This window comes from Protopterus annectens, chromosome 9.part0 (genome assembly GCF_019279795.1).
Source record: "Protopterus annectens isolate FY-2018-M chromosome 9.part0, PAN1.0, whole genome shotgun sequence".
Lineage (NCBI taxonomy): Eukaryota > Metazoa > Chordata > Ceratodontiformes > Protopteridae > Protopterus > Protopterus annectens.
The window spans coordinates 1016757059-1016772320 of record NC_056743.1 but is presented as its reverse complement, the minus strand read 5'-3'; the positions used below and the strand labels follow the sequence as shown (position 1 = coordinate 1016772320).

General features: G+C 37.9%; 1 protein-coding gene across 1 annotated transcript in view; it reads right to left on the bottom strand.

The window, feature by feature from the left end:
- LOC122811754 (ly6/PLAUR domain-containing protein 1-like) overlaps positions 1-9593 on the bottom strand; it is a 187603-nt gene extending 178010 nt beyond the window's left edge. The window contains exon 1 of the mRNA XM_044083807.1: positions 9398-9593. Within this exon, the coding sequence (XP_043939742.1) occupies positions 9398-9446 (49 nt within the window). The 5' untranslated portion in view covers positions 9447-9593. The remainder of the gene's footprint in view (positions 1-9397) is intronic.
- Positions 9594-15262: the final 5669 nt, after the last annotated feature.

Sequence of the window (15262 nt, the reverse complement as noted above, 5' to 3'; positions counted from 1 at the left end):
CAGTCCACAGTTTGCAACAAAAGCCTTATAAATAGACACTAGAAGACCATAACAATATAGTCATGAATACATAAGCTAGGGTAGTATGTGACAGGATGTTTTTTTTCTTTTTATAAATGAATTTTTTCATATTTTATGTTCTCACCATACAAAGCAAAATAAGACTTATAGTATTTTTCTTATGTCATAACATTGTCTGTGTTACCACAGTTTTTTCAACCACTGATTTCCAGCTATGGTTCCTTGGAACCCAAGCATTTCACTAGCATCTACTTGGGGTTCCTCCACAAATTTGTCTTAATATTAAACCAAGAATATCTTCTGTCAGTGAAGAAATTACAGGTGTGTTTGTCCACAGATAACCTAAGGGATTTAGCGGTTATATAGAAGCCAGAATTCAAAAGTTTTAAATTAACAGCTGAACAGATACAGTGGAATGCCTTTTGAATGACTGTGGACCATGGCTGTTATCCTTTGAAGTACAGAAGTTCTTATGCAAATGTGGTGGATATGGAATAAGTCTGAGGGTGATTTATCCTGGAGTATGCCCCTAAGCTGATGTGCAGCAATCTCGAGTAGTTGGGTACAATAGGTGCAGGAGTACAAAGTTCGACTGCAAAAAAATGATTGAAAAAAATGACAAAGCATTTCACAATTTGTTCTTTTTGTGTTTAAATCACTATTTTTTTGCAGTGTGAAGAATCACGCTATCAGGTCTCACATTTCTGTTAGGGATCCAGGTATAGCAATTTGAAAATTTTGATAAATTTTTTTGGCAAACTCAAAAAACACCATGCTTTAATTCAGTTTAATAAAAAAAAAATAATAATAATAATTACAGTGCTATCACTAAGTCAAGGATTCAGAAAACATTTCCTGCATTTACGGAAACTGCTACTACTGCTGCCAAAAATGGCAGCTTCACGATTGTGTGAAATGTATGAAATGCGATTCAAAGATGTAATTAGCTGCAATGAGGAGAGACCTCATTATCAACTAATTTGCATGTCTTTGTGCTACTCATCACTTTCCTGTGGTAACCCCCACTGGCGGCCCATGCATCACTTTGGCACATGTATACCTCCCCTTCACTCTTCCACACACATGCTTACATTCAAACACACACCACACACAGACACACACACACAAACGTACCTACTCTACCTATCACTTAACTAAACTCCCCCACTGTAACCACCTAGGTGAATACACACACACACACACACACACACACACACACACACACACACACACACACACACACACACACACACACACACACACACACACATCACTATGTCTTAGGTCCATATGTTCATACTAGGCTAATAACCACAAGGGTCTTTACAAACCTAGCCATATAACCCAACCCAGTTTTGTCCCAGAGTTCCTTGGATGTGTATATGGTGAGCTATGTTAGCAAAGAGACGGCTGAGGGTTATGTGAGTGGTATGTTAGTTGAGGATTAATTTGTTTACTGTCGACCTCTGTCCATTAAAGACACAGGGGCTGGGCCATGGATGAATTTGTGATTTCCTAGCCAATGATTAAGGTTTCTTTTTAACAGAAGAATCACACCCAGCACTAGGCTGCCAAGGCACGACTTCCACTTTCCAAGTTCCAAAATAATAACAATAAAGGCAAAACATACAAATAAAATATTTTTATTTAATATGAGAGCTTTTGCTTTACCTCAGTGATAAACTTTCTCAGATCTGACTGATGTGTCTGTAGTTCCTGTGGTCAGTTGTTTTATCCTTATGAAGAGATATGACCATTGTAGCCATCCAGTCACCTGGCACATGAACTTGAAGAGTGCATCAATTGGTCCTGCTACGGTATGCTTTATAATATTTAAGAGGCAGTCAGGGATATTGTCGGGGCCCATTGAAGCAATTTTTTTGGCTTTAGTGAGCACCTCCAGGACCTGCTCCCTGTTGATAGTTGGGGGAATATACTAGAAGGGATTTCACAGGAGTTAGTGAGGAGGGGTAGGGGTTGAAGTTAGATCTAAATTTATCAGCCAGTATATTTGTTATGTCACCCTGGTCAGTGAAGGTTGTGCCATTTAGCACCACTTCTACATGCTGCTGAGTATTACCTTTAAGATTCCTCACATAGCCAAAGAAGGCCTTGTGATTGTCCTTAGCCTGGGAGGCTATCCTGACATCATAAGTGGCCTTGCTGGACATTTCATTAGATCACTTAGTTTCTTGTTTATTGACTCAAATAGCTCTTGTTTCTATGAGAGTTGTTTCTGAATTGGGCAATGATTTTTTTCTTTTGATATATAGCCTGCTATGGTAAGGATTTCACCAGTGTGGTTTGTTTTTGGTGTTAGATCTGGGCTTACTTCTGTTAGATATGGCTGCCTCCATGCAGCCATTTACATGTTTGTACAGAGTTTCCGTAAATAATTCTGCATGGGTAGCTGTATTTTGGGTTTGGGGGAGCTGTGAATTTTGCCAAACTGTTGCTTAATAGGATGTAATTTGCTTTAGTATAGTTCCTAACTGTTAGGGGGTTAATTGAGTTTTCTGTGTTGATTTTTATTTTGAGGGAGACAGCTCTGTGGTCTGACTTCACCAATGAGGTCATGGGGAGGCAATGTTCTCCCATGTTGGTAAGTACTAGGTCCAACATGTTTGATCCTCTGGTTGGAGAGTGCAGTATCTGGTCCAGGGTGTTTGTGTTGATAAAGTCCAGGAAACATTGTGCTTGTGAGTTAGAGGCAGTGTATAGAGTTAAAGTTAAAGTCTCCCATGAATAGGCTATCTGGTTGACTAGTTAGCACCTCTAGTAAGTGTTGGTAAAAGTTGTGAGCTCCGTGGGTCATAGAGGGTGATCTGTAGCTGGCCAGGACGTGGTAAGAAACCTCATCTATGGAGACTTGGACATGGATGAACACCAGGTCATCACCCTGATTAACCAACCTAGATTGAGACACCTTCACCTTTAGCCCCCCTGCTTGTGTTGCTGTTGGTCTGAATGTGTGGATGACACTGTAGCCTTCCACTGCCAGAGTACTTTCTGTAGCTTTAAACCAAGTCTCAGTAACAGCACGATTATCTGTATTCTCCAGCATGAGGAGAGCTTGTAGGATGTGGAGTTTCTTGTTTAGGCTCCTAGCATTGAGCAGTAACACCTTAAGGTTGCTTTGATTTTTTTTAAGCTTTGTTGTTAGTTTTCTCATTTTGATATTGCCTAAAAAAGACTGCAAGGGGATGGATAAAGTTTTAGCCACTATCCAAAAATCCAGCGGGACAAGTGTAGACCATCCTTGCCAAGCAATGTGGTCTGTTAATTATGTCCTCCAGTGCTGATAGATAGTGGGTTCGCCTGGAGTGACACCACAAACTAAGCTGATTATTAAAATCAATCATTTTCTTTTCATAGTGTGGCATCATCCTTACTAAAGGTAGAATGCTGCTCAGTGCAAGGTATGTACCTGTTCTCTGACACATATTCAGAGAGATCCATAATGTCTCTTTTCATATAGTCCAATGAAGTATGCCTCATGACATTTGCACCCACATGGGCTACAATACAATCATACTGGTAACTGAGCTGCAGTGACTTGAGTGTGTGAGTGATATTGCAGATCCTAGCTCTAGCTAGGCAACTAACTGTTATCTTCTCCTTGTCCAGCTTGGTGAGAGGAGGATCTGTGTGCCATACAATAGAATCCCCTATGACAAGAGCACTAGGTAAAGTCTTTGCTTGTCTTATGGACTTTGTTTTTGGGGGATTATTAGGTGTAGGCTTATGTGTAGTATTAAGTGTTGCTTTTGTGTGTGTGCTTTAGTGATTCCTGAGGGTAGGTGTTGCAGCTTGATGGCTTAAGAAGTATTTGAGATTTGGAGAGGTTTCTTTTAAGTGCCTCAACATAAGAAGGTCTATGTGTGTGGTAAGCAGTATGTGTGAAGGATGTTGTCTGTGTTTTTTGACAACCTTGTTTGTAAATGAGATTTTTGCCTCCAACAAAGTTATGTATCTGTACATCTCTCGTATACTGTGTTAGTTTCTTTATGTATTAAAAGGTTGTTTGAGTACATGAGATGACTGCTACATTGTCTGAGGACACCCACATCTACCAAGCTGGTTACAGAGACATTAGAAATTGCAAATCTATGTTGTCACAATCTGCATTAGGGTTAGGATATTATGGTTTAGGTTCTTGGTTTTACAGGGTAACTTGAGTGTTGTCCTGGATGAAGGCTAGTGCTGTATGGCACTAACTAGCTGCCCTAAGCTTAGCTCTACACAAAGTCTTTTTGTGTTATGAGTTAAAGCCCTAAGCACTAGCTTTATAGGTTTGTTACTTTACAGGGTACTGCTAACCACCACTGAGCTGTGAACAACTCTGCAAAAAGACAACTAATTTACAGCAGACAGAAAAAACTGAAAATTCTCTCTCTGTAGACACTTACCTCATCTTACCTTTTACTCAATTCTCCATTGACTACAATGGAGGAATGCCATTTTTCAGCTATGTCTACTAAAATGGTTGGCCATGCTAATTTATGCAACTGAGCACATGGCTAATTATCATAGGCTGCTTCCCCCATAATGCCTCATTAGCATTTAGCACAGTCATGAAGACAGACCACCACCAACCATGTCGAATCACTGCGAAGTGCCTATCTCTGAATCAGAAAGGACTACTGCCAGCAGAAAACCAACCAGGTTAGGGCTTACTCCTGGCAGTAGCCTTTTCTGAATCCCAGTTTATGTCTTGTTAGTAACCTAAATGCTCTACTTACAGAGAGTCTTTATGCCTGCCTATCAAATTATTTATAAAAATGGAATTATTATAAAATTCTTGCAATATTACATAGTCACTGCATGTAGAATGTGTGGTTCCTTGAGTAGTAGTGATGCCTTCTTTGGGGTTCTGTCACAGGAAAAAAGTGGGGAATCACAGCATTAAACTATGAATCAGGATACACACAGAGATACCTGTAACTATGCAGTTTGCATAAAAATGAAGCTGAGTTAATCCTTACATTGTGGAACCAAGTGTAATAGATGATGATAAACTTCAAAAGCAGCTTTAGCATTCAGCACGCAAATAAAGTACCTACAGGAAGTTCTACTTGTCACATGTTTAGAGCAATGCTTCAAAGACAATTAAAAGGTGCAACAATATTTCTCTTTAATATATTCATCCTTCATCTAAGTAGGTTATACTATAACAGCATTTTTACCCAGAATTCCTGCTGAATAATAGGGAATTTATATAAAGTGAGTCATTACATTTTGCCTTCTTAAAGCTGATATCCAAATTCCCTATCAGCCAAAAAGTAAAATAAAAAAATCTCAAAGGAAACACTAAAGTCCGGGTATGTGCCATGTGCCTAGTGGGTACTAGTGTTCAAAACACAGAAGACAGAAGGGAAGAAAGAAAGAGAGAGAGATGAGAACAAGATGACATGAGCTGAACTGATCAGGTGAATGATTTAAGGAAGACACAATAAAGCATTACTGCACCGAATAGGTGGTGGATGATTTGAACAGCCTTCCTGAAGAGGTAGTAGGATCAATTACAATGGTGGAATACAGAAGTGCATGAAACAAACATAAAGCAGTTCTTATGAAGGAAGATGGTCTTTATTTGCTGTAAAATGTTTCCATGTTACCTGTCAACAATTGCTTTAAATATAGCAGTATTCTTTAATTTTATATATGTGTATGTATGGATTCACTATACAATCTCGAAATACTGAAATGTCGAATTTCAGTATTTCGAGACTGAATAGTCGAAAAACCACATACACGAAAACCCACAATCACAAATACTACAATCGCAACCATTCACACACACACACACACACACACACACACACACACACACACACACACACACACACACACACACACACACATACACACACACACACCGGGACATAATCACACACACATACACTTACCTAACTAAACAAACATAACAACACACACAAACACACTTAACCTACCTATAAGCAGGGGGGCAAGCCCCCCTGCACCCTCCACACCCCCCTACCTATATATTCAAACTCCGAGGTCACGCTAAACACACAAACACACAACAAACACCACCGCATACACTCACACACACTAAAATCCCTATCCATTATCCTCAAACACACAACACTTACCTGAAACCCCAGATAAATCCACAAACCGCACCACACGTCACGAACGCGACTACACAATAGCGGCGGATTCGACATTTGCAGATTCGGCATAGTGTAGTTTCAGTTAATTGCACTTTCCACTATTCGGTCTCGACATACTGAATTTCGACATTTCAGTACATTGAGATTGTCTAGTGTATACGTATGTATATGTGTGTGTGTGTGTATATATATATATATCAGTATAGCATTATTTGACTTTTTACTGTTGCAGGTTATTCTGCTTATTAGCTTATCAAAATAAATGCTGCAGTCCCACACATATCTTTATTTACCCAAATGTATATCATAAGGCTGTCACTGAAATGAGAAAGCTCAGTGTCATCTGTTTTATAAACATCTTATTAGCTCAGCACAGGATATTAAAATCAACACATTTAGCATTTATTATAAAATAAACTTTATGACTTACACATAAATTATGAGTGAATTTTTAAAATGTTCGCTTTCCTTTGAAGAATGGCTGCAGCCTACCTGATTACTGTGTTTCTGTCCATTAGTAGTTGAGTACTTCTTCTTTTAGACCTTTCTCCCAGATTCCACCAACCCACACACTTCTGTATTCTTTCTTCCTGGGTGAGTTTCCCTTCAATGGGAAGCTACACTATTGTTCCACCAGGCATGAATGAGGATCATCCCACTTAGTATGGGATCATTGGTTGTAGGTCAGCAACATTAATGTGGTCGATCACAGAGACCCCATTTTCATGGTGTGATTGCCTGGGACTGAGTGTGTAATAATATCACTGCAACAGATAAGTACTTGTGTACAATATGGTATCACAGCCACCAATGCTCCTTTCCTACATGCTACATCCAGATCCATGCTGCCCTGCTTCTACCCACAGCTAGTTAGTCTTTGGATGGAGTCTACTGCTCTCTCTCCCCTGCCTTCCCTAAATCTCACCTCCCAAAGAGGTGAAGGCGACGTAAATGGACTGCTTCATTCTTCCCTCACCAGCTGGCTATCTGACTCACACAGTTTATTTCTGAACTCAGTCATGTGCATCACAGGTCAATGCTTTGACTATGTCTGACTGTACCTGCTGATGTATCGTTCTGTTTAAAGCAGCTTTGTTTGTGTGAGTGTCTGGGAATAAGTATGACCCGTAGGACACGTAAAATTCAAACACAGTTAGGCAGACTGCTAGTGAAAGAACTACTATTAAAAAACTCTAGTTTTCATTGATAAATATTCCGCCAGCTGTACAGTGCTGCTAGTTCCACTGGGCAGAAAAGCCTTTCTGGTATACCATAAGGCAGCAGGGATAGCATATGCTGGTGTCTTAAGAAAAAGCTCAACAGAAGGAATATTGTGTTGGAATGGCTTGTTTTCAGAACTTTTGTCCTGAGATAAAAGTCCACGTATTTGGAGTGTGTCATTTTTGTGAGATTAATAACTGTTAAGATTCATTGTATTGGATGTATATAAGGAAATCAACTACTTGAACTGCACAGCTGTACATTATGGTTTGACAGTTTATTTTATACCATTCAGCCTTGTAACTTGAATATACCTGCAATACTCCCAATCAGATCAAACATAAACATGCCTGTTTTTTCCTTAATGCTATTGGAGTTTCTTTTCTGTAAACTGTGTTCTTTAGTACTGTCTGTAAATGGGAGTCCTAATGCTCCCTTAAGCTCCTCTTAAGAACTAGGTTGGAATTAAGAAGGTGTCAGTTCAATTACAGATGATACTATAGGAAATACTCGGCAAATATTATTGATTAGGAATACACTTAGAATGAGAGACATTTAGTACTTACTCATGTACCATATTCACGTTGTGCCATGCACATCGGCTCACATTTTTAGCAATTACTCTATGATCTACCAACTATAGGACTTCAAGCAACAAAACAGCTTGTCACTGATGGTAGCTGTCATTAGTTAGCCAACTATCGTACTGACATCTGGAAAATCATGAAATCATGGGTTCTAGACTCGCACCAGCTTTGTCAGTACTCATTTTCAGTTTAATGCTGGGTGGGAGATATGCTGCTACACTACTGGGGTGCCATTTAATGGTTGAAGTGCTAAGTCGCATACCATTCAGACATCTTATTGCCTTGCTGCCTAGGTGAAAGGAGAAACAATCAGAGAATATTTTTCATATGAATTGCATGTTTTCTGGGGTTAGAGCTCACAGCTGCCATCAATAAAACATATCCAACATATCTATATCCCCTCCCTCACAATAGGAAACAGCTGCTCTTCTGATTAAAATATGTACATAAACTGATGCTACAGTTCAGTGACGAGCTATCAGTTCTTCTCAACTATCATACTGATGCTGAGATTCTTGTCATATTTCAGCTTTATAGCTTTAGTTATTACTGTTACAGTTCTGAGAGCAAAATATAACATTTAAAAAAATATCCCGCACTTACTTTAAAAGCCATTCCTAATGAATAATTGCTATATAAAATGATTAACTTGTCTAACTTAAACATACCTAATGAATAATCGCTGCCCAAGTCTTGTTAACAGTCTTACTTAATATGTGCAGTTTATTATTACTTATGTAGCCCTTTAACTTTCACAACTCACTTATGGTTTCATTAGTTAAGAATTTTGATCTCCTTCCCCCATACACAGTTCCTCCCACAAACATTAAGATCTGTCTTGTACTTTGAGCTGGCATCTAGCATTCTGTTTTATTTACAAATAAATATGAATAATAAATTAAATAACAACTTCTCAAATTGTGCCTGACTTGCTATTAGAAAACACAGAGTAATGATAGTTTTGGGAATTCTTATTACACTAATTGCAAAATAGCCTAAACAGCTGATGAAAACTATTTCTGAGGTGTCTTCTCTCATTCACTAGCATGTTTCTTGCAGTTATCATGGAATTACTGAGAACCCTCCTCCATTAACAGTTACATTAATGCATTTTAAATATATACCAGAAAAAAATCTAAATTACCTGGGAACATAATCTTCACCATTTTTCTTACCGGTTAGTGCCATGATTCCAGGTCCATTATAAAGCACTTAAACGTCTTATACATACAATAGTATCTATATTCTTTTATTTCTCCTATGGCATACAGACTTCCTATTATCACTAGGAATCCTGGGAACTTTCAACATCTGTCCCAGGGATTCTTACTTCCCAGATAGTCCATTTCTAGAGGCAGCCTAGTTAGGAACATCACCCTGTATCTTGGCAAATCTGCTCCAGAAAGTGAGTTAGAAGTAAAGGCGAGTTACCTGGAGTGATCAAGTATCCATAGAAAGTAGCATAGAGTAAGAGGTTCATTGTGTCCAGTGTCCATGAGCAGCTGGTTGCTGGTCCTCAGATTTGAGGAGGCTGAACAGAGAAGTGACTCCTTGCTTGAGGTACCATTGCATCTAGATTTGCACAGCTGTCTAAACCGGAGAGTGTAAAAGAAGGATCTGCAACAGACAACTCCTTACAATGGGACATAAGAGGGGGTGGAGAAGAAGGAGGGACTCTGAGCTGATAGACAGCGGCTGAGCAGGAATGTTAACTCCTTGTCTGCTACCTCCTTTATGTGAGGATACAATTGCTGCCTTGCCTGAATAACACAGCTGTTTGCAAGAGATTCTAAACCGAGCCTTGTTCTTTTACTCCTCACAAATGGATAAACATCCAAGGAGCAACATATCAAAAAGCAGTGCAATTTTTCTCTTATATTTTTTGCATTTAGTATTCCTTTAAAATAGCTAGTTTCTGTGGGAAGCATAAGGAAAAGGTACCATCACTCAGCACTCTTAGCTCACACGTGCTCCGGTCCATCTTTTCTGCAGGTATGCGTCTGGTTCGCTTCTGAGGATTTCTGTTTTGTTTCAGTTTGCCACTGCTGAGTCTGGCTGTTCCAATTTTTGACCACTCAGGAAGAGTGGTATTTCTGCATCTCTCTGGATTTCTGAATTAGATTTTTTTTAATTTATTTTATTAACTGACTGACTGATAATAATTTTGGTGCTGTTGTCTGCTAGATATTATCACATTTAGCAATGTGTTGTAATATTGCAATTGTATGTGGTTGATTTTAGTAATTAAAAATAAATCATTAACCAATAAATATTATGTGTTATGCTGTGGGAACTGACACCTAACACACTTTGTGCAAATTTGTTTTATTTCTTTAATTACTTTCCATTTGCCTTTCACCTTATGCTCCTCATCTCCTAACTCTTTAAATCTGACCTTTAACAATAAAACAAAAAAATCCTATAAAAAACATGAAATAAAGAAACAACTAATTATATGCTTATTAGTGCTAGTGCAGGACATCTTTTTTCCTACTTCCCATTGTGGTTTCCTTCTATTTATATGCAAAGTAATTTCTGTATTTATGTATTTCAAACAATTCCAGAATTCCCAATTATGTAGCCCTTTCTGGAGTCGGTGCTTTCAAAGTGCCCTACAAATTCCTTTTCTTGGTACCTTAGTCCTTCAGGTGGTGTGCCCTGCTCACACTGACGTGCAGGTCTCTTTGCACCATTAGAGGTTAGCCAGGTATCATTTAAAGAGTCTGATCATGTTAGCAGATTGGTTTCATCTATAACTTTGTAAATGCGCTTTACATCTTCAACATCTGTATTCATTGTAAGACCAGCGAGCCCTTTATTGTGAAATTACTTGGTCACTATCATCTGTTTTACGAGTCCTCTAACCTTCAAATAGTATCCTACTCATTAATTTTGCTTAGAGCAAATGGCTGTGACATGTGTACGTATTTTGGTTGCATTTCTGTTATGATTAGAACTAACATTTGTCACTATGTCATAGCCGGCTATTTAACGGAATTTATTTATGGACATATGCATATTTGAATCCTTACATATACAAGTGCACTTGCACTGGTCATCATGTGGTCTTGGGTTACAGCATTTATATAGTGATTTTCATATATTCATTTATTTTGCAATCCTGTCTAAATACATATTATTTATGTGCTTAAGTACAAGATGCACTCATGCTAAGCACTTTTTATAATTTTATTGTTTGTATATTTATCTAATTAGAATAAATCCACACTTAGGCTTGACTAATAAATTGAACTGACTTGGGTTTAGACCTGTCTTACAGTTACAGAGTGTGTGTATGTGTGTGTGTGTGTGTGTGTGTGTGTGTGTGTGTGTGTGTGTGTGTGTGTGTGTGTGTGTGTGTGTGGCCTGTGCATGCTATTCCCATGCTTGCTTGGGTTTCCTGTGGACATGTCTATTTTTACCTCTTCCCAAGCACATGTTGGTTATATGGCTACTCTAAATCATCCGTATATATTACACTTACCTTTGTTGTTTTGTCCAGGTGAAGGTTGAAACAGATCATCAATGGATCAGTTCATTTCCCTGTAATACTGCCTTGCACTCATTATGGTTAATATATGGAATGTCTGTGGAATACGTTAAGTATGGACAGCTATTCAAATTTAAAAATAAAATAATTTTTAGCTTCAGCATGTTCAATTTTGTTGCAGTGTTTGGTGTAATACAGATACATCTTATGCAGTCATACAGTCATTTGCTGAATTAGTGATAATTCATTCATGTATGGAACACTTTTATGTAAGCTTTTCAAATAATGAATGTAGCAATGTTGAAAATAGGAGTAACTCATTCTTTGATGGATGTACTTCTCAGGTGTCCCTAGTTTCCTTTTTTTTCTTTCTTTCTAGTGCATCCTGTTGTTTGCCTTATAAATTTCTGTTATTCTTTATATTTCTGTTCTATGACTAATCAATGAGAGAGTATGCATACAAATATGAACCATTATAAATTATCCAATTAGTAGTTGTATACATCAATTTCTTTTGTCAGATTTATGGCACTTTAGCATAGATGGTTAAATATATGATCTAACAATGTTCTCTAGGTACTTTAGGTCCAATATTTTACTCTCCCATCTGTCATTTCCTTACTGTGTGACTCTTGGCTTATTCCTAAGTTTACCCAGTTAGCAAATTAATAAACACACACACACACACACACACACACACACACATACACACACACACACACACACACACACACACACACACACACACACACACACACACACATATATATTTGTGAGTGCTGTACATGTGTAAGATGTCTGAATTTACAGTCTTTGTCTTTGAATTTTAATTATTGTCCCTCATTAATAATATAAAAGGTTAAGTACTTTAATTTTTAATTCCTTTTATGTTAATGCAGTCCGTGCTCAAACTATTTTTTATTTTTATTTCAGTAAAGATACACCTCAGAATCCTTTTAAAATTAACAAAGTCCATGTTCATATTTATGATTGTATGTCACATCTATATTTTTTTCTATAATATTTACAGTTGCAGAAAAAAAAATTGCCACCTATAGCCAATATGCTAATAGACAATGATCTGAGGTAAAACTACAATTAATTTTTCAAAGTCAGAAATCTGTATTCATAAAATGCAGTGCAAACTAATAAGTCATTTACAGTACTATTTGCAAGTTGATTTCTAGCACACTGGTTAGTTATTTGTGCTGCCATGAAATAATCAAATGCCCATGTATATAGCTGTTCCAAACAGTGCAGTCATAAACACATATAAGCCAATGTTAATAGTGGTTTATTACTTCCTAAAGACAGTTCTGAAACATCTGCTGAGCCATTTTCTGAAAGTCATCATTAACAAAGCAGAAAACATGGCTTTATCATCGACAGCGGCACAACAGGCTTTGAGGGGAAACAATATGCGGCGTACCTTATGTGTGACGATTAAGAGGTATGCATATTAGCAGTTTATTTATTTATTCAACAATTTGTTAGCTAGGTAAGTGTTAATCCTTTTGAGTCATGACCTAGATAAGTTAAAACAAAACAATTTAGCCCATGCTTACAAAGCAATGGTACAATTTACAGGGATAAAAATGTGATATAAACTATTTCATTAACATAATCAAATATACTGTAAGAACTAAACAATATCATATTGCAAGCATAATAAAAAGCAATACAACCTAATAATACAGTAAGAGATCACAAAACATGAGAAGAAAAGTGTAGATAGTCATAACAGTCAGAGGTTGCATCAGACAAATTAATTAACGCAAATTATGTGAGAGTAATTACAAGCAGAACATTTTGTGTATACTAACCAGCTTCATGGAAGCAATTATATTTAGCTTCACTGTGTAAGTATTCCATTAATACAGTTTTGAAGGTTTGCAAGGTTTGACATCATTTGGGAGGTTCCTAAAAAGTGAAGGACACACTCTGGAGAACATTCTTTCCCCTATAGCAGTTTTGAATTTTGGTCTGACCAGTGTAAAAGTATCATTCGCATTGTCCCATAGGGAATAACCAGTCTCCCTAATTGGGAGATATCTTTTCACTGGAGGGCAATAACCTGAGTGAAAGGCTTTTATAAATCAACATGTGGCATGGAAAAAGACTACTCTGCTTTTAACAGGTGACATTTGCCCTGTTCAGCTCTGACACCCAGGAGAGATAACATTTACTGTAGGTTTGTTGGTTTACTCTTGATCATAGGGGTCAGACTAGATGCACCATTGGTCATAGGCTCATAGGTAAGTACAAGACTAGCTACCCTTGCAGGGCCATTTCAAACCTAGCTAAATTTCACTTTTTGTGCTTGAATTAAACTATCCTATTTGGTTATAGACTGACTTTATCCATCCCATGGTCGATAATTATATATAAACCCTAATGAGAATAATTATACCATAAATAATTTGGGGGGACCCATGCATGAGATAAAACATTTAGTAGTTGCCTCTGTCCATTAGTAGCACAGGGGGCAGTCCTGGGGTAAATTTTCTGTTTCTCATCCATAGATCTAAGTTGCGGTTGAATATGGACAGGGATGAACGTTGTTTTATGAAGATGGGAAGTCTGATCAGGAGCAGCTGTATCCCCTGAGTGATATACCTGTCCCTCCAAACTGTTCTGTTGATGTTGTAGAAGATGTTTAGATCCATAGATCAGGTAGTTCTGATGACATGTGATGTTAATAATATAATAATAATGTGTAGTAAATCCATCAGTATTGGGTCAGAGGATACCTTATATGCCAAACACAGGTCACCTCTTATGAGCCTCTAGGATACTGAGAATGGTGACAGAGCTCTGAATTGGTCCATGTAAGACATGTTGTTTAGGCCTTGTATCCTTTTAATAATGCATCTTTGTGGGCATTCAAGTTTTTGCATGTGCCTGGACAGATACATTTCAAAGGAAGCCTTATACTCAATGATCGGCCTAATGAGGGCTGAGTAAAGAAGAACAATGACAGCCCTAGATCTAGACTCAGTCTCTTTGTTTATAAGCTGTGCAATATAGAAGGACTTACTTACAACAATGCACACACGTTGGTCAATTGTCATGTATGTACACTAGTGATGTGAATATGTATGCTTATGTGACAGTTACTAATGTGACAGCTAACAGATATGCATATGTCACAGTTAACAGGTGTACAAATGTGACAGCTAGAAGGTATGCATATGTCTTAGTTAACAGGTGTACTAATGTGACAGCCAGAGGTGCCGGAAACTGTTGAAGACTGGGGGGGGGGGGGCATGACAGGGGCATATAGTGATCTAAAAAGGGCGATTTTTTAAAACTATTTACTACCACAACATAGGTTCACTTGGAGGACATTTGAAGGTTTTGCCAGTTTCCATTTTGGTGCTTGAATTAACATTTCCTGATTGGTCTTACCTATCCCATGGCTGATAATTGTATATTAGCCCTAGTGAGAATAAATGTGATCACATTGTAGATAATTTGAGGGGACCCATGTAAGGGATGCAGCATTTAGAAACTGCCTCTATCCATTAGTGGCATGAAGGGTAATTCTGGAGTACATTTTCTATTACCCATCATTAGATCCAAGTTGCATTTGAATATGGGCAGATGAGCTTTGTTTTATTTTTATGGATAGTCTGTTCTGGAACAGTGGTAGCCTCTGTGATATATATCCATCTCTCTACAACATTCAGTTTAGATACCTGGACTGAGTATTTCTGATGACATTTGACTTGCTGATGTTCAATAGGTCCATCTGTATTAGGTCAGAGAATGCCTTGTATGCCAGACACATCACTTCTAAGCACTAT